This window comes from Zingiber officinale, unplaced genomic scaffold (assembly GCF_018446385.1).
Source record: "Zingiber officinale cultivar Zhangliang unplaced genomic scaffold, Zo_v1.1 ctg245, whole genome shotgun sequence".
NCBI lineage: Eukaryota > Viridiplantae > Streptophyta > Magnoliopsida > Zingiberales > Zingiberaceae > Zingiber > Zingiber officinale.
The window spans coordinates 111,732-127,894 of record NW_024589917.1 but is presented as its reverse complement, the minus strand read 5'-3'; the positions used below and the strand labels follow the sequence as shown (position 1 = coordinate 127,894).

At 33.2% G+C, this 16,163-nt stretch overlaps 1 protein-coding gene and 1 long non-coding RNA gene across 2 annotated transcripts; both read left to right on the top strand.

The window, feature by feature from the left end:
- Positions 1-1,485: 1,485 nt before the first annotated feature.
- Positions 1,486-10,454, top strand: LOC122037211. The gene is made up of 3 exons (XM_042596664.1): positions 1,486-1,743; positions 9,216-9,291; positions 9,414-10,454. The coding sequence occupies exons 1-3, from the start codon at positions 1,726-1,728 to the stop codon at positions 9,638-9,640; spliced, it is 321 nt and encodes a 106-aa protein (XP_042452598.1). The 5' UTR covers positions 1,486-1,725; the 3' UTR covers positions 9,641-10,454.
- A 1,335-nt stretch (positions 10,455-11,789) lies between these two features.
- On the top strand, positions 11,790-14,494 carry LOC122037212. Its single transcript, XR_006127570.1, has 6 exons — positions 11,790-12,231; positions 12,402-13,794; positions 13,874-13,949; positions 14,027-14,088; positions 14,180-14,256; positions 14,346-14,494. It is a non-coding gene; the product is annotated as an uncharacterized LOC122037212 (long non-coding RNA).
- The last annotated feature ends 1,669 nt before the right edge of the window (positions 14,495-16,163 follow it).

Sequence of the window (16,163 nt, the reverse complement as noted above, 5' to 3'; positions counted from 1 at the left end):
CTAAATAAAAAGTGTTGAATTGAGAGGCTAAACCTAATATGTTAGGATCGTACTTTAGCATACTCATAAACACAGGACTTTGTCCAAGTCTATAGATGTCGAAATTGATATCAATCGCCACACGACAACTAAAAAAAAAAATTGAGGTGGCATTTGATTCTCTCTTAGAAATCGGAATGAGAATGAATATTATAATATTATAGAATGAGAATGGGTATGAGCTTGGGTATCATTCTTAAAATCAATGTTTGGTTAGTTGAATATTTTCAATCGGAATGAACCTAAATTTACTTTTTTACCCTTAGAGGAAAATAAGAGAAAAAATTATATGAGATAAATGTGAGAGAAACATATAATGAGAGAGAAAGTGTTATGGAAAAAAATTAAGAGAGGGAAAGTATGATGAAGGAAAAATGAAGAGAGAGTGCATGATAGGAGAGATTGAGAAGAGAAAGAGTATGATGAGAGAAAGAGTGATGGGAAAAAATGAAGAAAGAGAAAGTATGAAGAGAGAAAATGAAAGATCGAGGAGAGAGAAAGTGTGATTAGAGAAAATGAGAAGAGAAAGTGTTATGAGAGAGAATGAAGAGAGAGAAAGTGTGACGAGAGAGAAAGTATGATGAGAGAATAGTAAGAGAGATTGAGGAGAGAGAAAGTATGATGAAAAAAATGAGGAGAGAGTGTGTAATGAGAGAAAAAGTGTGATGGAAGATAATGAAGAGAGAGAAAATAAGGAGAGAGAGAAAATAAAGGAGAGAGAGTGTGTGATGAGAGAGAATATAGAGAGAAAATGGCAGAAAATGTGTGATGAGAGAGAAAGTATGTTGAGAGAGAAAGTGTGATGATAGAATAAGAGAGAGAAAATATGATGAGAGAGAACAAGGAGAGAGAGTGTGATATGAAAAAAAATTAAACAAATATACTAAGAGTATTTTTATCCAAAACTTAATTCACATTCCTATTCCATCAAAACTCAAGAGAGGAGGTGAGTTTCATCCATACCCAAGTTTTTGAATTTCATTTCAAAATTTTGATTCTATTCCAAACAACCAAACATAAAATTTGGTTCCCTCATTCCCAAACCCCTAAACCAAACGTCACCTGAGCTTAACTTAGACATGGGATCGTGTTTGACACAGCGTGAAATTAAACCCAACATTTTAAAGAATATATATTCTATTTAAATATTTAATTTGAGAAACATATAATTTTTAAAATTAAAAACTAGTTGTATTTGATTAATTATTTAATATTTTAAAAAAACAATTTAATATATAATTATTATTAAATTATAATTAATTTAAAATTATTGATTTAAATTTTCATAATTAAGTTATCTAATTATAATCATCAATCAATTTATCTTTATTTCGTTTCAAAATCAATAAATTTCTTTCACTGATTTACGATTAATAATAAAGGATTTGCGTGAATTAAAAAGTCTCATGCCCGTTGCGTGTGACCGTTATCGCTCTTTAATCTCATGCCCGTTGCGTCGCTTTGCCCCTCCGTCTCCCACATCGCCCCCTTTCTCCCACACGGAGTCGAAGGAAAGAAGAGGTTGAGTCGGGCTCCTCCGTCTCCCACATCGCCCCCGTTTCTACCCCGTCCACCCCGCTTCCTCGCCTCCTCCCCTTCTTCCTGCCCATTTTCCAATTTTCCGGGTTCCTCCCTTTTCCCCTCGACTCGTTGCGTGAAGAGGAGCTACAGCGACGGCGAGCTGTGATGGGCACCGGGGGCAAGGTACCAATCCCGCTTCCTGCTCCCTGTTTTTTTCCCGATGCCAGAAATCTTGCTTCGTGTTGTGGGATTTGGGCATTTTTGTTCGATGCCCTAGTGTTGTGATTGGCTGCTTATTGTAGTGATTCTCATAATTGCACGTTTATGTCCCATTTCGTTTTGTTTTTGTTTCCTTTTCTTGGTTTGTACTGGGTACTAGAGACATTTGTGCAAACATTCACTTTGTTTTTTATCGCTTCTTTACCTTTTAAATTCATGTTATTTTCTGCGAGTTAATGTAACTTTTGTTTTATTGCTTCTTTTCCTTTGGAATTCATGTTATTTTCTGCGAGTTAATGTAACTTTTGTCACACAAGTTGATGTAATTTTACTAGGTTCCCAACGTATGCATGTGTTTGTTTCTTTGACTTAGGACGTATGGGTTTGGTTATTGCAAGTATCTTTTGTGCTGTGGTAATTTTTTTTTCGGATCTAGAGTGCCTGGATTTCTCTTAACTGCATTTTTACTCATTTTTACAGCTCACATTATGTGGTACAGATTCGTGAGGAATCCTTCAATCAAGAAAGCTTGTCTTATCAATTTTCTATATGTTTACATTATGTGAATGAATATTTCTTGTTGAATTTTCCAAATCTAAATATGTTTGCTATACCTTTTTAGAGAGCTATAACTTGGTGATAATTCCTAGTGTGAGTGGGTGGGGTTAAGTTATAGACTCTACCCAGATGCTTCCATTTAAATTATTGTTGAAGTCTCTTAATAATGCAGGATTTGTGAACAATGTGTGTTAAATTTACTTTAGTAGAGTTTTTATTTTTTTGGTTTCTAGATACATTCACAGATAATACCTATTAACTTACCACAACATGATGGTGTCAAACTTTGATAACTCAGAACACAAAGATGATTTGCTCTTGAAGAAAAAGGGGGAAAACTCCCTTTTGTGATGCTCAGTTGTCATAAGAAATTTTATTACAGAATGTTAGGTTAATTCAAAGTTCTAGTCTGAATCAACACACATGTGGGTTAGCCTAATAACATACTTCGACAATTAGTTTCCTCAAAATATTTTTTGTAGTAAGTAATTTGTATGCATATTCTTTTCCCTTCCAAGATTTCTTTTCTATTTATCTTATGACATCCTAATAATTTAATGGAACTGAGAATCTAAGCCTAAGTTGTCTAAGGCAACTTAGGTGTAATTCAACTCTTTGAGGTTGTTTGTGATAGGTCCATGCTCTGCCTCCATGAATAGTCCCTTTGCCTTCTTCATGTCTGATAATGTTAGTTTGTCATATCAGAAAGGAATTTTAGGATTTCTATATCTTCAAAGAGATAATATAAAGCAACAAAATACCATTGTACTTTCTTTCTCTCCACTTCAGAACATGTTGCAAAGATCATTTAGAACTACTTTAGAACATTCGTGACAATACAGGGAGTTTGTTGTTACTAGAGTTGCTGCAATTGCTGTCCAAGCTTATTGCCGAGGTACTTTGCACAAATTCTTTTTCTATAAAATGCATAATTCTAAGTCTAATTAAATAGCATTGTGGAAGCTTTTGTGGGCCGTCAAATGTTTACTCTTTTTTTTAAAGCTGTAGTGTTTTGAAGAATTCCAAGGAATATTAACAAGCTTCTTTGTAGAGTACGAGCATTGTGGTAGTCACTAATGATTTGAATAGTTGATCCATGTTGTGGATATAATTTTTAAATTTCATAGGATAGATGTGAATTAATGTGATAACATTAGTTCCACTTTTTGGCTATATAATTTTTCTACTTTATTCTCTTGGTTGTAATTCTTTATATATACTGATCAATCGCCTTATGTGCATAGCATAATTCTATTGAGATATCAAACTACCTCAAGTTATATAATAATATCCTGTGAACATAAATTTCATATGAGATTTCTTTGTTTTTCTTACTATGTTTGGCCAGATTTTATTGCATGTAGAAGAATTGGAAGCAGCTGTTTTTATTCAGAAAAATGTTTGGGGATGACTTCATGTATGTTCATTCAGTTGTTGTCATACTCCAATCCTGGTTTCCTTGGTCTGCAGAAATATATGTACATCAAGGAGCAGAAAACAGCCATTCACATCCTGGTTTTTTTTTGCTCTTGTTTCTAATTGCTTTCATAATAGTTGCTTTGACATTTCTGTAGTTGGTTTTTTAGCTTAATTAATTGTGATTTCACCTTTTTTTGGTCTCATATGTTTCTGGTCTTGATTGGTTTGTAAATATAGAAAGTGAGTTTAGGAAATTCAGAATGAGTCCTCTAGTTTCTTCTTACAATAGTTAGTTTCATATGTGCTTTCTATTTGTTACAGGGATCTATCAATGAAACAATTTTTCATCAGCTATATAATCAGAGTCAATTAAGTTCACTCTTGGCAATTTTGGTCAAGCTCCTTTTGAAATGGATCATACGTTGATTGGTTTTTGATTATACGTTCAATCAATCATCTATTTGAACTTTTAAATGGCTCACCAAATGTATACACATGATGCTTGGTGGATACATTCTGAATTTATTAGTGGTGTTATATGAATTTTTAGCAAGGAGCTTAATTGATTTGTAAATTAAGTGATACGTATTGCATTGTTATATGGTTTAGCATGGATCAATAGTCTTAGTGAGAATTCTTGTCCAAAAATGGTATTGGTTAGTATTAATTGTATTATTTATTATTATATATTTTGAATTGTTTACATAAGAGGGGAATATTTAGTTCCATAGAGGATTTGGATTAGCCGACCCCGCCTTTAAGGTTTGATTGTTGTTTGTATAGGGGATATAGATTATAAGTTAATGAAGCAATTTGATTAAGCCTATAAGTTAATGAAGCATATTGGTTGAATAAAGTATAGGGAGTCTCTACTAATAATTGCCAATAGCAGAAGTATAGGGCTTTCTCATTATTATCCTCCCAATATGGGGATTGTGCTGCTCTCTCCAGCTGGACATTATTGATTTGCTCTATTGGGATGTTATTGGACTTCTGGTAGTTATCATCCTTCCGACCAAGGGATCAAACTCCTTTCCTCGACTGGGACATTATTGGACTTCTGGTCTCCTAGTCTTATCTATATTTTCAATATTATACCTTATTGATATGCTCGGTCAGGACATTATTGGAATTTTAGTATTCTTGGTTTTCTGGTTATCATCCTCCTGACCAAGGGATCAAACTCCTTTCCCTAATCGGGGACGTTATTGGATTTATGGTATTCTTGGTTTTCTGGTTATCATCCTTCCGATGTAGGGATTGAGCTCCTCTCCCTAGCCGGATATTGATATGCTCTATTGGGATGTTATTGAACTTCTGATATTTCTGGTTTTCTAATTTGATTCCAAGGGATCAAACTCCTTTCCTCGGTCGGGACATTATTGGACTTTTGGTATTTCTAATTTTCTTATTATCATCTTGTGATATATAATGATTAAGCTCCTCCCATCGGTCGGGATGGATCGTATTCAAGTATTCTGGTATTCGTATTCTTAATAGTGGATTGTTGGTATTCAGGCATTCTAGGCATTTTTCTTCTTATTTATCTTAATGGCCATGGGATCAAGCTCCTTTTCTCCTCGATCTAAATGAAATAGATATTCTGGTATTCTGGTATTCTTGGTTTTCTGGTTATCATCCTCTCGACCAAGGGATCAAACTCCTTTTCTCTTGTCGGGACATTATTGGAGGGTATTCTTGGCTTTCTCATTATTATCCTCCCAATATAGGGATTGTGCTGCTCTCTCCAGCTGGACAGTATTGATTTGCTCTATTGGGATGTTATTGGACTTCTGGTAGTTATCATCTTTTCGACCAAGGGATCAAACTCCTTTCCTCGGTTGGGACATTATTGGACTTCTGGTATTTCTGATTTTCATATTATTATCCTGATATAATGATTGAGCTCCTCCCATCGGTCGGGATGGATCGTATTCAAGTATTTTGATATTCTTATTCTTAACAGTGGATTGTTGGTATTCAGACATTCTAGGCATTTTTCTTAATGGCTGTGGGATTAAGCTTTTTTTCTCAGTTGGATAATAATTCTAGTACATACAGATATTATTATTATTTTTCTCCCCGGTCCAAATGAAATGGATATTCTGGTATTCTGGACATTCTTATTCTTATTCTTAGCCGTGGGATCGAGTCCTTTCATCTCGGTCCAAATGAAATGGATATTCTAGTATTCTTAACATTTTTATTATTTTCATCACGACCAAGGATCTAGTTCCTCTCACCGGTTAGCTCATATTTAATCTACCAAACTCATTGTTACCATTATTTTTGGGTCATTGAATCCTATAATTTTTTGTATTTATGCATTTTAAATTTACATCTTTCCTATTTGATGTTGATATTTTGTTTGTCCTCTTCTTAGTCACATATTGTTAATAAATTTCTATTCCCGAATTAATAATCATTGCCTTCAATAATAGCGTGAATTCGCTGACAATTAAGTAGGTTCTTAGCCTAGGTCCTACTTATGTTGTGTTGAAGTTTATAGAAAGTAAATTCTTATGCACTTGTTTGTATATATGTTCATGCTAACCAATATTTATGATGTAGGTGTTCTAGATATCCTAATGATATATGGTGCATTTTCAACATCACGTCAATCAGTTGTTACCCAAATATTTTGTCGTTTTCTTTGGTTTTCAATTGCTTCTTTTGCTATCTTTTATTTATATGTATGTGCTTTCTATTTGATTATGAGGATCTATCTAACTAGGTACATGCTTGTACTAATTTCAACGAAACAATTTATAATCAGGAGTCAATTAAGTTCACTCTTGGCTATTTTGATTAAGCTTTGATCACTAATTGCTTATGTTAATAGTTTACTAATACAATATAGGTTTTGTTATTAGTCCTTGTTGCTCTTTTTGAAATGGATCATACGTTGATTGGTTTTTGATTATATGTTCAATCAATCATCTATTTGAACTTTTAAATGGCTCAACAAATGTATGCACATGATGCTTGGTGGATACATTCTGAATTTATTATTTTTTATATGAAGGAGAATTAGTGGTGCAATCTTAATTTTAGCAAGTAGCTTAATTGATTTGCAAATTATGTGTATGTATTGCATTGTTATACATGGCTAGCATGGTCTTAGTGAGAATTCATGTTGAAAAATGATATTGGTTAGTTTTAATTGCATTATTTATTATTGTATGTATTTTGCGCTCTTTACGTAAGAGGGGAATATTTAGTTCCATAGAGGATTTAGGTTAGCCGACCCTGCCTATAAGTCTTGATTGTTATTGTATAGGAGATATAGATTATATGTTAATGAAGCAATTTGATTAAGCCGAAAAGCATGTCAACCTACAATATTCTATATTGGTTGAAGTATAGGGAGTCTCTACTAATAATTGCCTATAGCAGAATCTCTATTTATATGAGAATAGTAGCTCCAAGCTATAATATCTTATAATATATCACCATGAGGGATTGTATTTCTTATCTTATCAAAGGGATTAGCTGATCCCGTTTACTTATAAGTTATTCCCTATCGGGATTGGTTTTCTTATCTAGTATTCCCCAACAACGGGATTAGTTTCTCTGATTGTGTTGGTCTGCACTTGAGCAGGATAATTTTATAATCTTATCCATATGTTATTAATATTCTCCTAGGGGATTGGTTCTCTGATCTTACTAATAGACCTCAGTAACATTAGTTTTTCAGATTTTATTGGTTTTTTCACTTACTATCTCCTGGTGTGATTGAAATTCTTATTAGACTTACTTGATATTGTCTAGTGATTTTGACTTTCTGATATCGACATATCCCCGGGCAAAGCTCTTTTTACAAATATCCCCAGCGGATTGGTTTTCTCATCTTATTGGTATTATATTCTCTGAAGAGACATTATTGGACTTTTGGTATTCTTGGTTTTATCATCCTCCCAACCAAGGGATCAAACTCCTTTCCCCGGTCGGGGACGTTATTGGACTTCGGGTATTCTTGGTTTTCTGGTTATCATCCTCCCGACCAAGAGATCAAACTCTTTTCCCCGGTCGGGACATTATTGGACTTCTGGTATTCTTGGTTTTTTGGTTATCATCCTCTCGACCAAGGGATCGAATTCCTTTCCCCTGTCGGGACATTATTGGACTTTTGGCATTCTTGGCTTTCTCATTATTATCCTTCCGATATAGGGATTGAGCTCCTCTCCTTGGCTAGGACATTATTGATATGCTCTATTGGGATGTTATTGCACTTCTGGTATTTTGATTTTCTAGTTTGATTTCTTATGACCAAGGGATCCTCCTTTTCTCGGTTGGGACATTATTGGACTTTTGGTATTTCTGATTTTCTTATTATTATCCTGATATAATGATTGAGCTCCTCCCATCGGTCGAGATGGATCATATTTAAGTATTTTGGTGGTATTCTTATTCTTAACAGTGGATTGTTGGTATTCAGGCATTCTAGGTATTTTTCTTCTTATTTATCTTAATGGACGTGAGATTAAGCTCCTTTTCTCAATTGGATTATAATTCTAGTACAATATTATTATTATTATTTTTCTCCCCGGTCCAAATGAAATGGATATTCTGGATATTCTTATTCTTATTCTTAGCCGCGAGATCGAGTCCTTTCATCTCGGTCCAAATGAAATGGATATTTTAGTATTCTTAACATTTTTATTATTTTCATCACGACCAAAGATCTAGTTCCTCTCACCGGTTTGCTCATATTTAATCTACCAAACTCATTGTTATCATTATTTTTGGGTCATTGAATCCTATAATTTTTTGTATTTCTGCATTTTAAATTTACATATTTCCTATTTGATGTTGATATTTTGTTTGTCCTCTTCTTAGTCACATGTTGTTAATAAATTTTTATTCCCGAATTAATAATCATTGCCTTCAATAATAGCGTGAATTTACTGACAATTAAGTAGGTTCTTAGCCTTAGGTCCTACTTATGTTGTGTTGAAGTTTATAGAAAGTAAATTCTTATGCACTTGTTTGTTTATGTTCATGCTAACCAACATTTATGATGTAGGTGTTCTAGATATCCTAATGATGTATGGTGCATTTTCAACATCACGTTGATCAGTTGTTACCCAAATATTTTGTCGTTTTCTTTGGTTTTCAGTTGCTTCTTTTGCTATCTTTGATTTATATGTATGTCCTTTCACATTAGATTATTACTTTAGAATTTATAATTCCTTAATATATTGTCATACTTTTGTTATTATATCTTTTTTTCTATGTTTTATCACCCCTTCATTAATAATTACTAATAAGCTCTATCAAAATTGATACACTTGGTTTAAGTAAAAGCACTGCATGATGGTTCCATGGTTCCAGTTTTACTGCTTTTAGAATATATATATTTTTCATTGGAATTTATGCTGCATATAATCCCTTTGTTGGATTCCTTGTGAGAATTTAATTCTGTCATCGCTTAATGGATTTATGTGATTGGATGACAGGTTGGGATAGTTCGAAATTGTTACTGTCCCAGGTGGACACATGTCCTTTTGGTTCTGACCATCTGTGCACACCAGGGTCCGTAGGTCATTCTCCCCAATATCTTCTATGTTGTAGTGAAATATTGATGTTGCAGTCATTATTTGTTTGCTGATGTGCAAGTGGCTGACTATTCTGTCCGGCTGTTCCCACTATCACAGGACTCGTGTTGTCTCATCACTGGCCACATCAGCAGCACTTCCAGGTCTTCATGGTTGTTTGGGGATTCTGGGAGGCATTTCAGTGGGCCACATGGTGTCCCAGTTGCTGGCAGCCAGTGCAAAGCTTCAATATAGATTCAAAATGCAGTTGTAAATCCACTTCACTCCCATCTGGTAAGGTTGTTTCATTGTGGCTGGTAGATCAATTACTTATTGCTATGAAATGAGGTAATCATTTTTGAATTGGAATTTCTTTTTATTACAACCAATTTACCTTTTAATTTTTTATTTCATATAGGAATTTTTGTTCTTTTATCTATTGAAATGGGTTGTGCAAAATTAATTGATTTTTTTATTGCTTGGAATTTTTGTTCTTTTTTCATTACCTTGGTAATTGTAGTTGTCAATCATAGAATTGATGGATTGAAAGCACATGATAAATGCCAAATATGATAAATGCTTCGTCAATGATAACTCAAAGAACAAAGCCTTTCTTAACTTTATGCTAAAATTTGGCCACTAGATTGGATCCATTCTCATGCCCTTGACATTAAGTCTTGTAAATCATCACATATGTTATGTTGCCTCTTCAACTCATGACATCCAGTCTTGTAAATTTATCACATATGTTATGTTGCCTTTTTGTCCTTTTGTTTTTTTTTTTCCCACTTTGTAGTTTTTGCTTTATATTCTGTTATTGATATTTCAACAATGTGAAGTATTTAGAGAACTTTTTGTTTTTGAGTTCTAAAAATTGTTCCAAGTTGCTCAAGATTGAAAGCCAGAATGTCCAAGGTTGGTTGATTTTGTTTCTTTTTCCCCTCCAATCATTTGAAATGCTATAATTAGTATGTTTCCATGAAGTGTTCATTATGAGTTTTTTTTTTGAAGTTTCGAAGATTAGACTACAATATATGTCAAGGTTTAAAATTTCGACCCGTGTCGAAGTTTCGGTTCTGGACTGGAACGATACGGTTTCGGTACCGTATCATGCCGTGCCGATATAGTTTCGGTATTTTTAAAATATAAAATATATTAATTTAAAATTAAAATATTTAACATAAATATTTAAAAAATAAACAAGATAAAAAATAATCTTTTAAAAAAGGAAAAGAAATAGATAAATAAATAAATAAAAATTTTATTATAAATTTTAAATTAAAATAAATGAAATATAAAATTAACTAGATAATTTTATTTGGGTTTAATAAAGTCTCTTTAGATTATATCGATCATAGCCATGAGTTGATTAAAATAATTAACCTAAGTTTAATTAAAAAAAATTTGAAATCTGACACCACTCGCGAGCCCGCTCGACTTCGGCACTGTCGCAGGATTGCGCGACCAGCCATGGCCGTGTGGATTGCGTGACTCCTTCGGCACGACCACGTTGGCCATGCAATCCCTCTACAATGACCGCAAGGTCGCTTCCGCGGCGGCAACGGAAGGGTTATGCGACCTCTCCGCTATTGTTGTAGGGTTGAGCGACCCTTTTGCTGTGATCATAGGGTCGTGCAACACGTCGCACCTGTCGTGGGTCTGGTGTCGGGGTCATGCCGGTGTCGGTTGCCGAGCGGAACGAGACGTTTCGCTCGTTTCGACCGTTTCGGCACAGCATTTTAAACCATGATATATGTATACCATATGTGTGATCATTAATGAATGACTTAAGAATCATGCTCATGTTTCTTGAAACTCAAGAAGGTACGATTTAATCTTTCTAGGTAAAAGTTGTTTTTGACAAGCTTCTTCTTTCTTCTTTTGGTTCTTTTAAGGTTTGAAGGTCAGATTTTGGTGTTCATTCTCTCCCCTTTGGATGTTGTTGTAAGAATGTTTCTCCCTTTTCTTTTAGAGCTAACTACTTTTGTCCTACTTTTTATTGGAGTAATTCAACGACATAAATTGATTGCAATAGATAACTCATTAGTCATTATATAGGTTTCTTAGTTTTGTTGCTTGATATGACATTTTATGGGCACTTTGATAGCTCATTCATACGACTGCTTGCTACAACCATGCTTAGTGGGAAGAAACTTGCCTAAGCATTGGTGAGCGCAGATATTATTTGTAATGTGATTTTCATATTCAACTAATGGAATTCAATTTGATTGAACATCTTTTTAGCTCCCTACTAAGAAAAGTGCTATTGCAAAACCGCAAGTGAAAACAATAGATGGGGTGGAACAATCGAAGGATTTTGTTGAGATTGAAGATGCTGAGATAATTAAAACTGCAATTCTATTTTTTTTGGAATTAAAGACCACTTGTTTTATTTTACATGGAATTAAATTACAAAGTTGGAAAAAAAAGCTAATGTAGAATAATTATTCAATAAATCTTTTGGGTATACTTTGTTGATTGCGAAATGAGTTTAGAGAAAATTGAAGGAAGATTGGGATCACACGTAAAGGTGGAAATTATTGGATGGAAGGTAATGAATCCTTCCACAAAACCTTCACTTACTCTAATTGAAGCTACAACATTGGGAGAAGTCGACAAAGGAATTAGGGAGCTGAAAAATGATCCTCTTGTAGAATTGCTTTCACCAAAATGGATTTTCACTTCTGCATATACAACCAAGTGAAATCTTTTTGTTAGAGGAGGCTGGTGTATTGGCGTGCAAGGTTGCCTGTTTGAATGAGTAGAATTGGCAGCTAGTGGCTTTCTCCAGACAGCTCTTGATTTTGTTTGGACTGTCCATAGATTTCCTTCCTCTTCCAATTTCCTATCTTGAATAATTGCAGGAGCATCTACTTTGAGAGCAATAGAGGCAATTGTTACTTAACCTGAAATCAAACATTGCAGTAAATCTTCTAAAGTATGTATCCTCATTAAATTCGTGCAATGTTCTAAGTTTCATGTTGACCTAAATTCTGTTTTATCCTCCACAACATGGAACATCTATCCTGTTTGCATTTTGTTTACTGTATTGGATCCTTCAATGTGACCATTCTTTGTTTGATATGGGTTACTTTTACCACTTATCAGCCATATCAAGAGTCTACCAAGGAGAAGCGTCGTTCACAAATAGCTCAAGGTTCCATTTTATCATTCAAGATTATGAATGTTTCCTTCTCAAATTTTTATTTTTGATAAATTTTTATACTGTCATCTCTTTGTCAGATCTTGTTTGGTTTATTATGTCTATTGAGCATCAAGAATATATATTGTTGTTTATATTGCATGTTTTTATAGCTCTTGTAGACTTGATGAAACTAAAAGTGTAATATTTGAAAACTAAAAAGATCTGTATGTTATTAGTTAATTCTAACAAGTAGTATATTGTAAGTGGCTACAAAACATTGCTATTTTGAGTTTCTTCTAGTGTTTCACTTTTGCCTATCTCGGAAATATATGAATTATACATAGTTTTTATTGGAACCACCAGATGATGTATTGTGAAAGTTGGGACATTGAATTGATTTTTCGCCATAATAATTTTTAAACAATCTTCCTACACAAAATATTTTTTCTTTTTATGATATTGCAAATAAACTTTTTTTTGTGCAAAACTATTATAGATTTTAATATGGATTGCTTGAACCCTGTGAGTAGGATTGTACTGAGCAACATTATTTGAAAACAACATAGTGTCCTCAGGCACATTATCAATAATTCAAGTTTTTCATTGTTTATATTTTTGAAGGTGCAAGGCTTTGAAATTGAATAAGATGTAGTCACCTGGTTGCTTATAATCTAATACTTTTTGATAGGCTGATATGTTCCATTTAGAGAATGTTTTCCAAAGTGGAACATGGAAAGACAATTATGCTTAGAACAAAATGGTGTTGCATTCGCATCATTGTCAATGAGTTAGTTTTCATCTAGAGAATAACCATGCTTTCTAATCTTTTTTTTTAACACATGAGCTACACTAGATAGTGAATGGAGTCATTGAAATGGTAAAGAAAACTATTTGGTAATGACTGGAGTTTGGTTATACATGCAACTTATATTCAATACACAAGCCTATTGTAATTTATGCTATTATCATGCTAATCATGCTTGCATATTCTTTGCTCTTTTGCAAAAAATAAATTTAAGGATTTGCTAAACATGCATATGTATGCAGATTTATCCTTTTTCCAATTGTTGTTTAGTTTTTTTTTTTGCATCTTTGTGTAATTTATGTTTTTTACACAAAGTACACAAAGTTATTGGCAGGCTACTAGTTTTAATATCATAATCTTTGTTTTTACTTTTCTTTCATTGCCTTCATCATGGTTCTACTCATCCTAAAAGGGTTTGATGATGTTTGATATATAGAGTTGAGGAACCATTTGAAACTTTTAATTCTTTTTTTCTTGAGCCACAAAGGCTAGGCCAAACACTTGGAATTCCTAAGAATAGTGTAAGGACAAACACCGAAGCAGAAATATGTGTAAGGTTTTGCTTTCTATCAGCTTAATTTTAGCTGTTTTAGTTCTTCATATTTTCTTTAGTCCACGGTTATATTTTAGGCGTCTAAGTTGTGCAACCTTCTTCTAAAAGCTGTATGGAATGCTCCTGCATTAGGTGGCTCATCATGCATTATATGTAAGAGTATCTTTAGGCTTTGAACTTAATTAGTTTTTTTTTTTTGTAATGCAACTTTGTGTTTTACAATTTTGTAGATCCATATTGTTTACAATAAAATCGTGGGATGCTTATGAGAAGAGGATTACATTAGTGACCTGTAAGTATCCATCATGGGTACCATTAAGTTTTTATGTTTAAAGTTTTTTTCATGATAGACATAACCTATTGTGTTTTATTTACGGCGAGAGAGATGCACTTATTATGCCTAAGAATTCTGGAATTCTTCCAATGGTCCTAGTAGCCATTATTCTTGTTGGCCAGCAAGGTATTTAATTTTTGCTCCCCCACATATTTGGTATTTTCTTGTGCTTTATAAGGTAATTTCTAGTCTTGACTAGAGATATTTGTTGCCAGAGATATAACAACAAATTCCAAGGATTCACAAGATGACCTCTTCTGGTCCAAGATATCAAGAGATGAATACATGAGATATGCATTCGAGGAGTGTTATATATATCATAGTATTAAAGTTATTTTGATGTTGGTACTTGGACATCTGTTAACTTTTTTTTAGGCGGAGAGAATCTACAAGGGTATACATATTAGTAAAATGAAACATATAAGCTTCAGGTTAACCAAGTTACAGTTCGTGACGCCCAGAATTTTTTGCTTTAACTGGTATTCTCATATGCTCTCTCCATGCAATTTGCACTTTACTTTATCCAATATTATTTTATTTACCTTTTTTTTTCTTCTATCAAATGTTCATCTACAAAAAAAGTTGTGTTGGGTTCCATCAAATTTTGGACGTTCTACTTTCTTGCCATCTTAATGTTAGCTAACCACTACTTATTACAAAGCTTGAGCTGTGTAAAAAGAGACAAATTTATCTAGTGGTGACAACATCCAAAATGCAGACAACATCCAAAATGGAGTAGTAGTGACAAAGTACAAGTGGTAGCGACATTCCAAGATAGTTGTACAAGCATCAAATCTAGAGGAGGCATCATTATTGTTGTATGTCTTGGTTGGTTCTTGGATATAAATATCTTATGTCTTGCATATAAACCATTATAAAATGATAAATGATTTATTATAAAGACTAACTGTTATTATATATGATGTCTGTTGATTGCATATATATCTTCAAAAATAAGATGAGTAGAAATTGAGGAAGAGTATTTATCACTAACCTTGTTAAGGCCCATTAATAAGTTCAATCTAGCCTAAAATGTAAGGACTTTCATGAATCCCTCACAATTTTTTAACATACTAAAGAAATCTAACTTAGCACTATAACACAAACAAAAGGGTCAAGTTTAACCTCCAATATTTGTCTCTTACATACGTTAACATGCCTACATTGTCAACTCATGCAACCCAAGAACTTAATCTGACATAGAAAATAAGTGCTAATAAGATAGTTGTTAAAACATCAAGTTAGCTTCTAGCTTAGTATGCACACAATGAAGATTGATTTATATAACAATTTGATCAACCTGATATAGCCAAATTCCACAAAAAATGGACAAAATTGATAAAGAACAAAATAACATCTCACAAATATCATACACAAATATTAGAGATTAAATTATTATTTTATTGATAGAAAAATATCAATACATTAAGCGACGACTCTTTATAAACTTACTCTAAACTAGTAAAACTAAAAAGAACTTTAACAAAACTTTAAATATATTAATCTTTTTGATACCAAAATAATTGTCATAGTAGAGTTTCTCCCTCTCGCAAATTATAACAATTTTTTTTCTTAGCCACCTTACTCTTCCCACCATTTTAGTGAGTGCTTCTTATCCACACTTCCCTTCTTCCTCTTCTCTTCCATTATTTTGTGTTAATGGCTTGTTTTTAAGAGTAATTGCTCAACTTTTCCCTCTCATTCTCTTAGTAAGCTTGTAGAGGTTACAAAAAAGGTAAGTAAACTTTCATCCCTTTATTCGTATTTTTTATACTTTATGCTTGTAGTGAGTGCTAAAATTTTCAATAGAATATCTTGTATGCACTAGGTAACAGACTTATTGCATGCAAATCATAGGTTTAATGCATTCTTTTGTACCAAGAAAGAAATAATTGATCAAAGCTATAATTGCAATAGTCAATTTTACATGTATAAGTTTTAATTTTGTTTATTGATTGTTTTCCTTATGTTTTTTGTGACACAATTTTTTTCCCAAGATTATAGATCTATTCAGAATGGTCTCTATACAATTT

What these genes read in the sequence shown, in the direction of transcription:
- LOC122037211 (XM_042596664.1), top strand. An exon ending in GACCATCTGTGCACACCAGG is followed by an intron (nt 9,292 to 9,413) that starts GTCCGTAGGTCA and finishes CCACTATCACAG; the next exon opens with GACTCGTGTTGTCTCATCAC.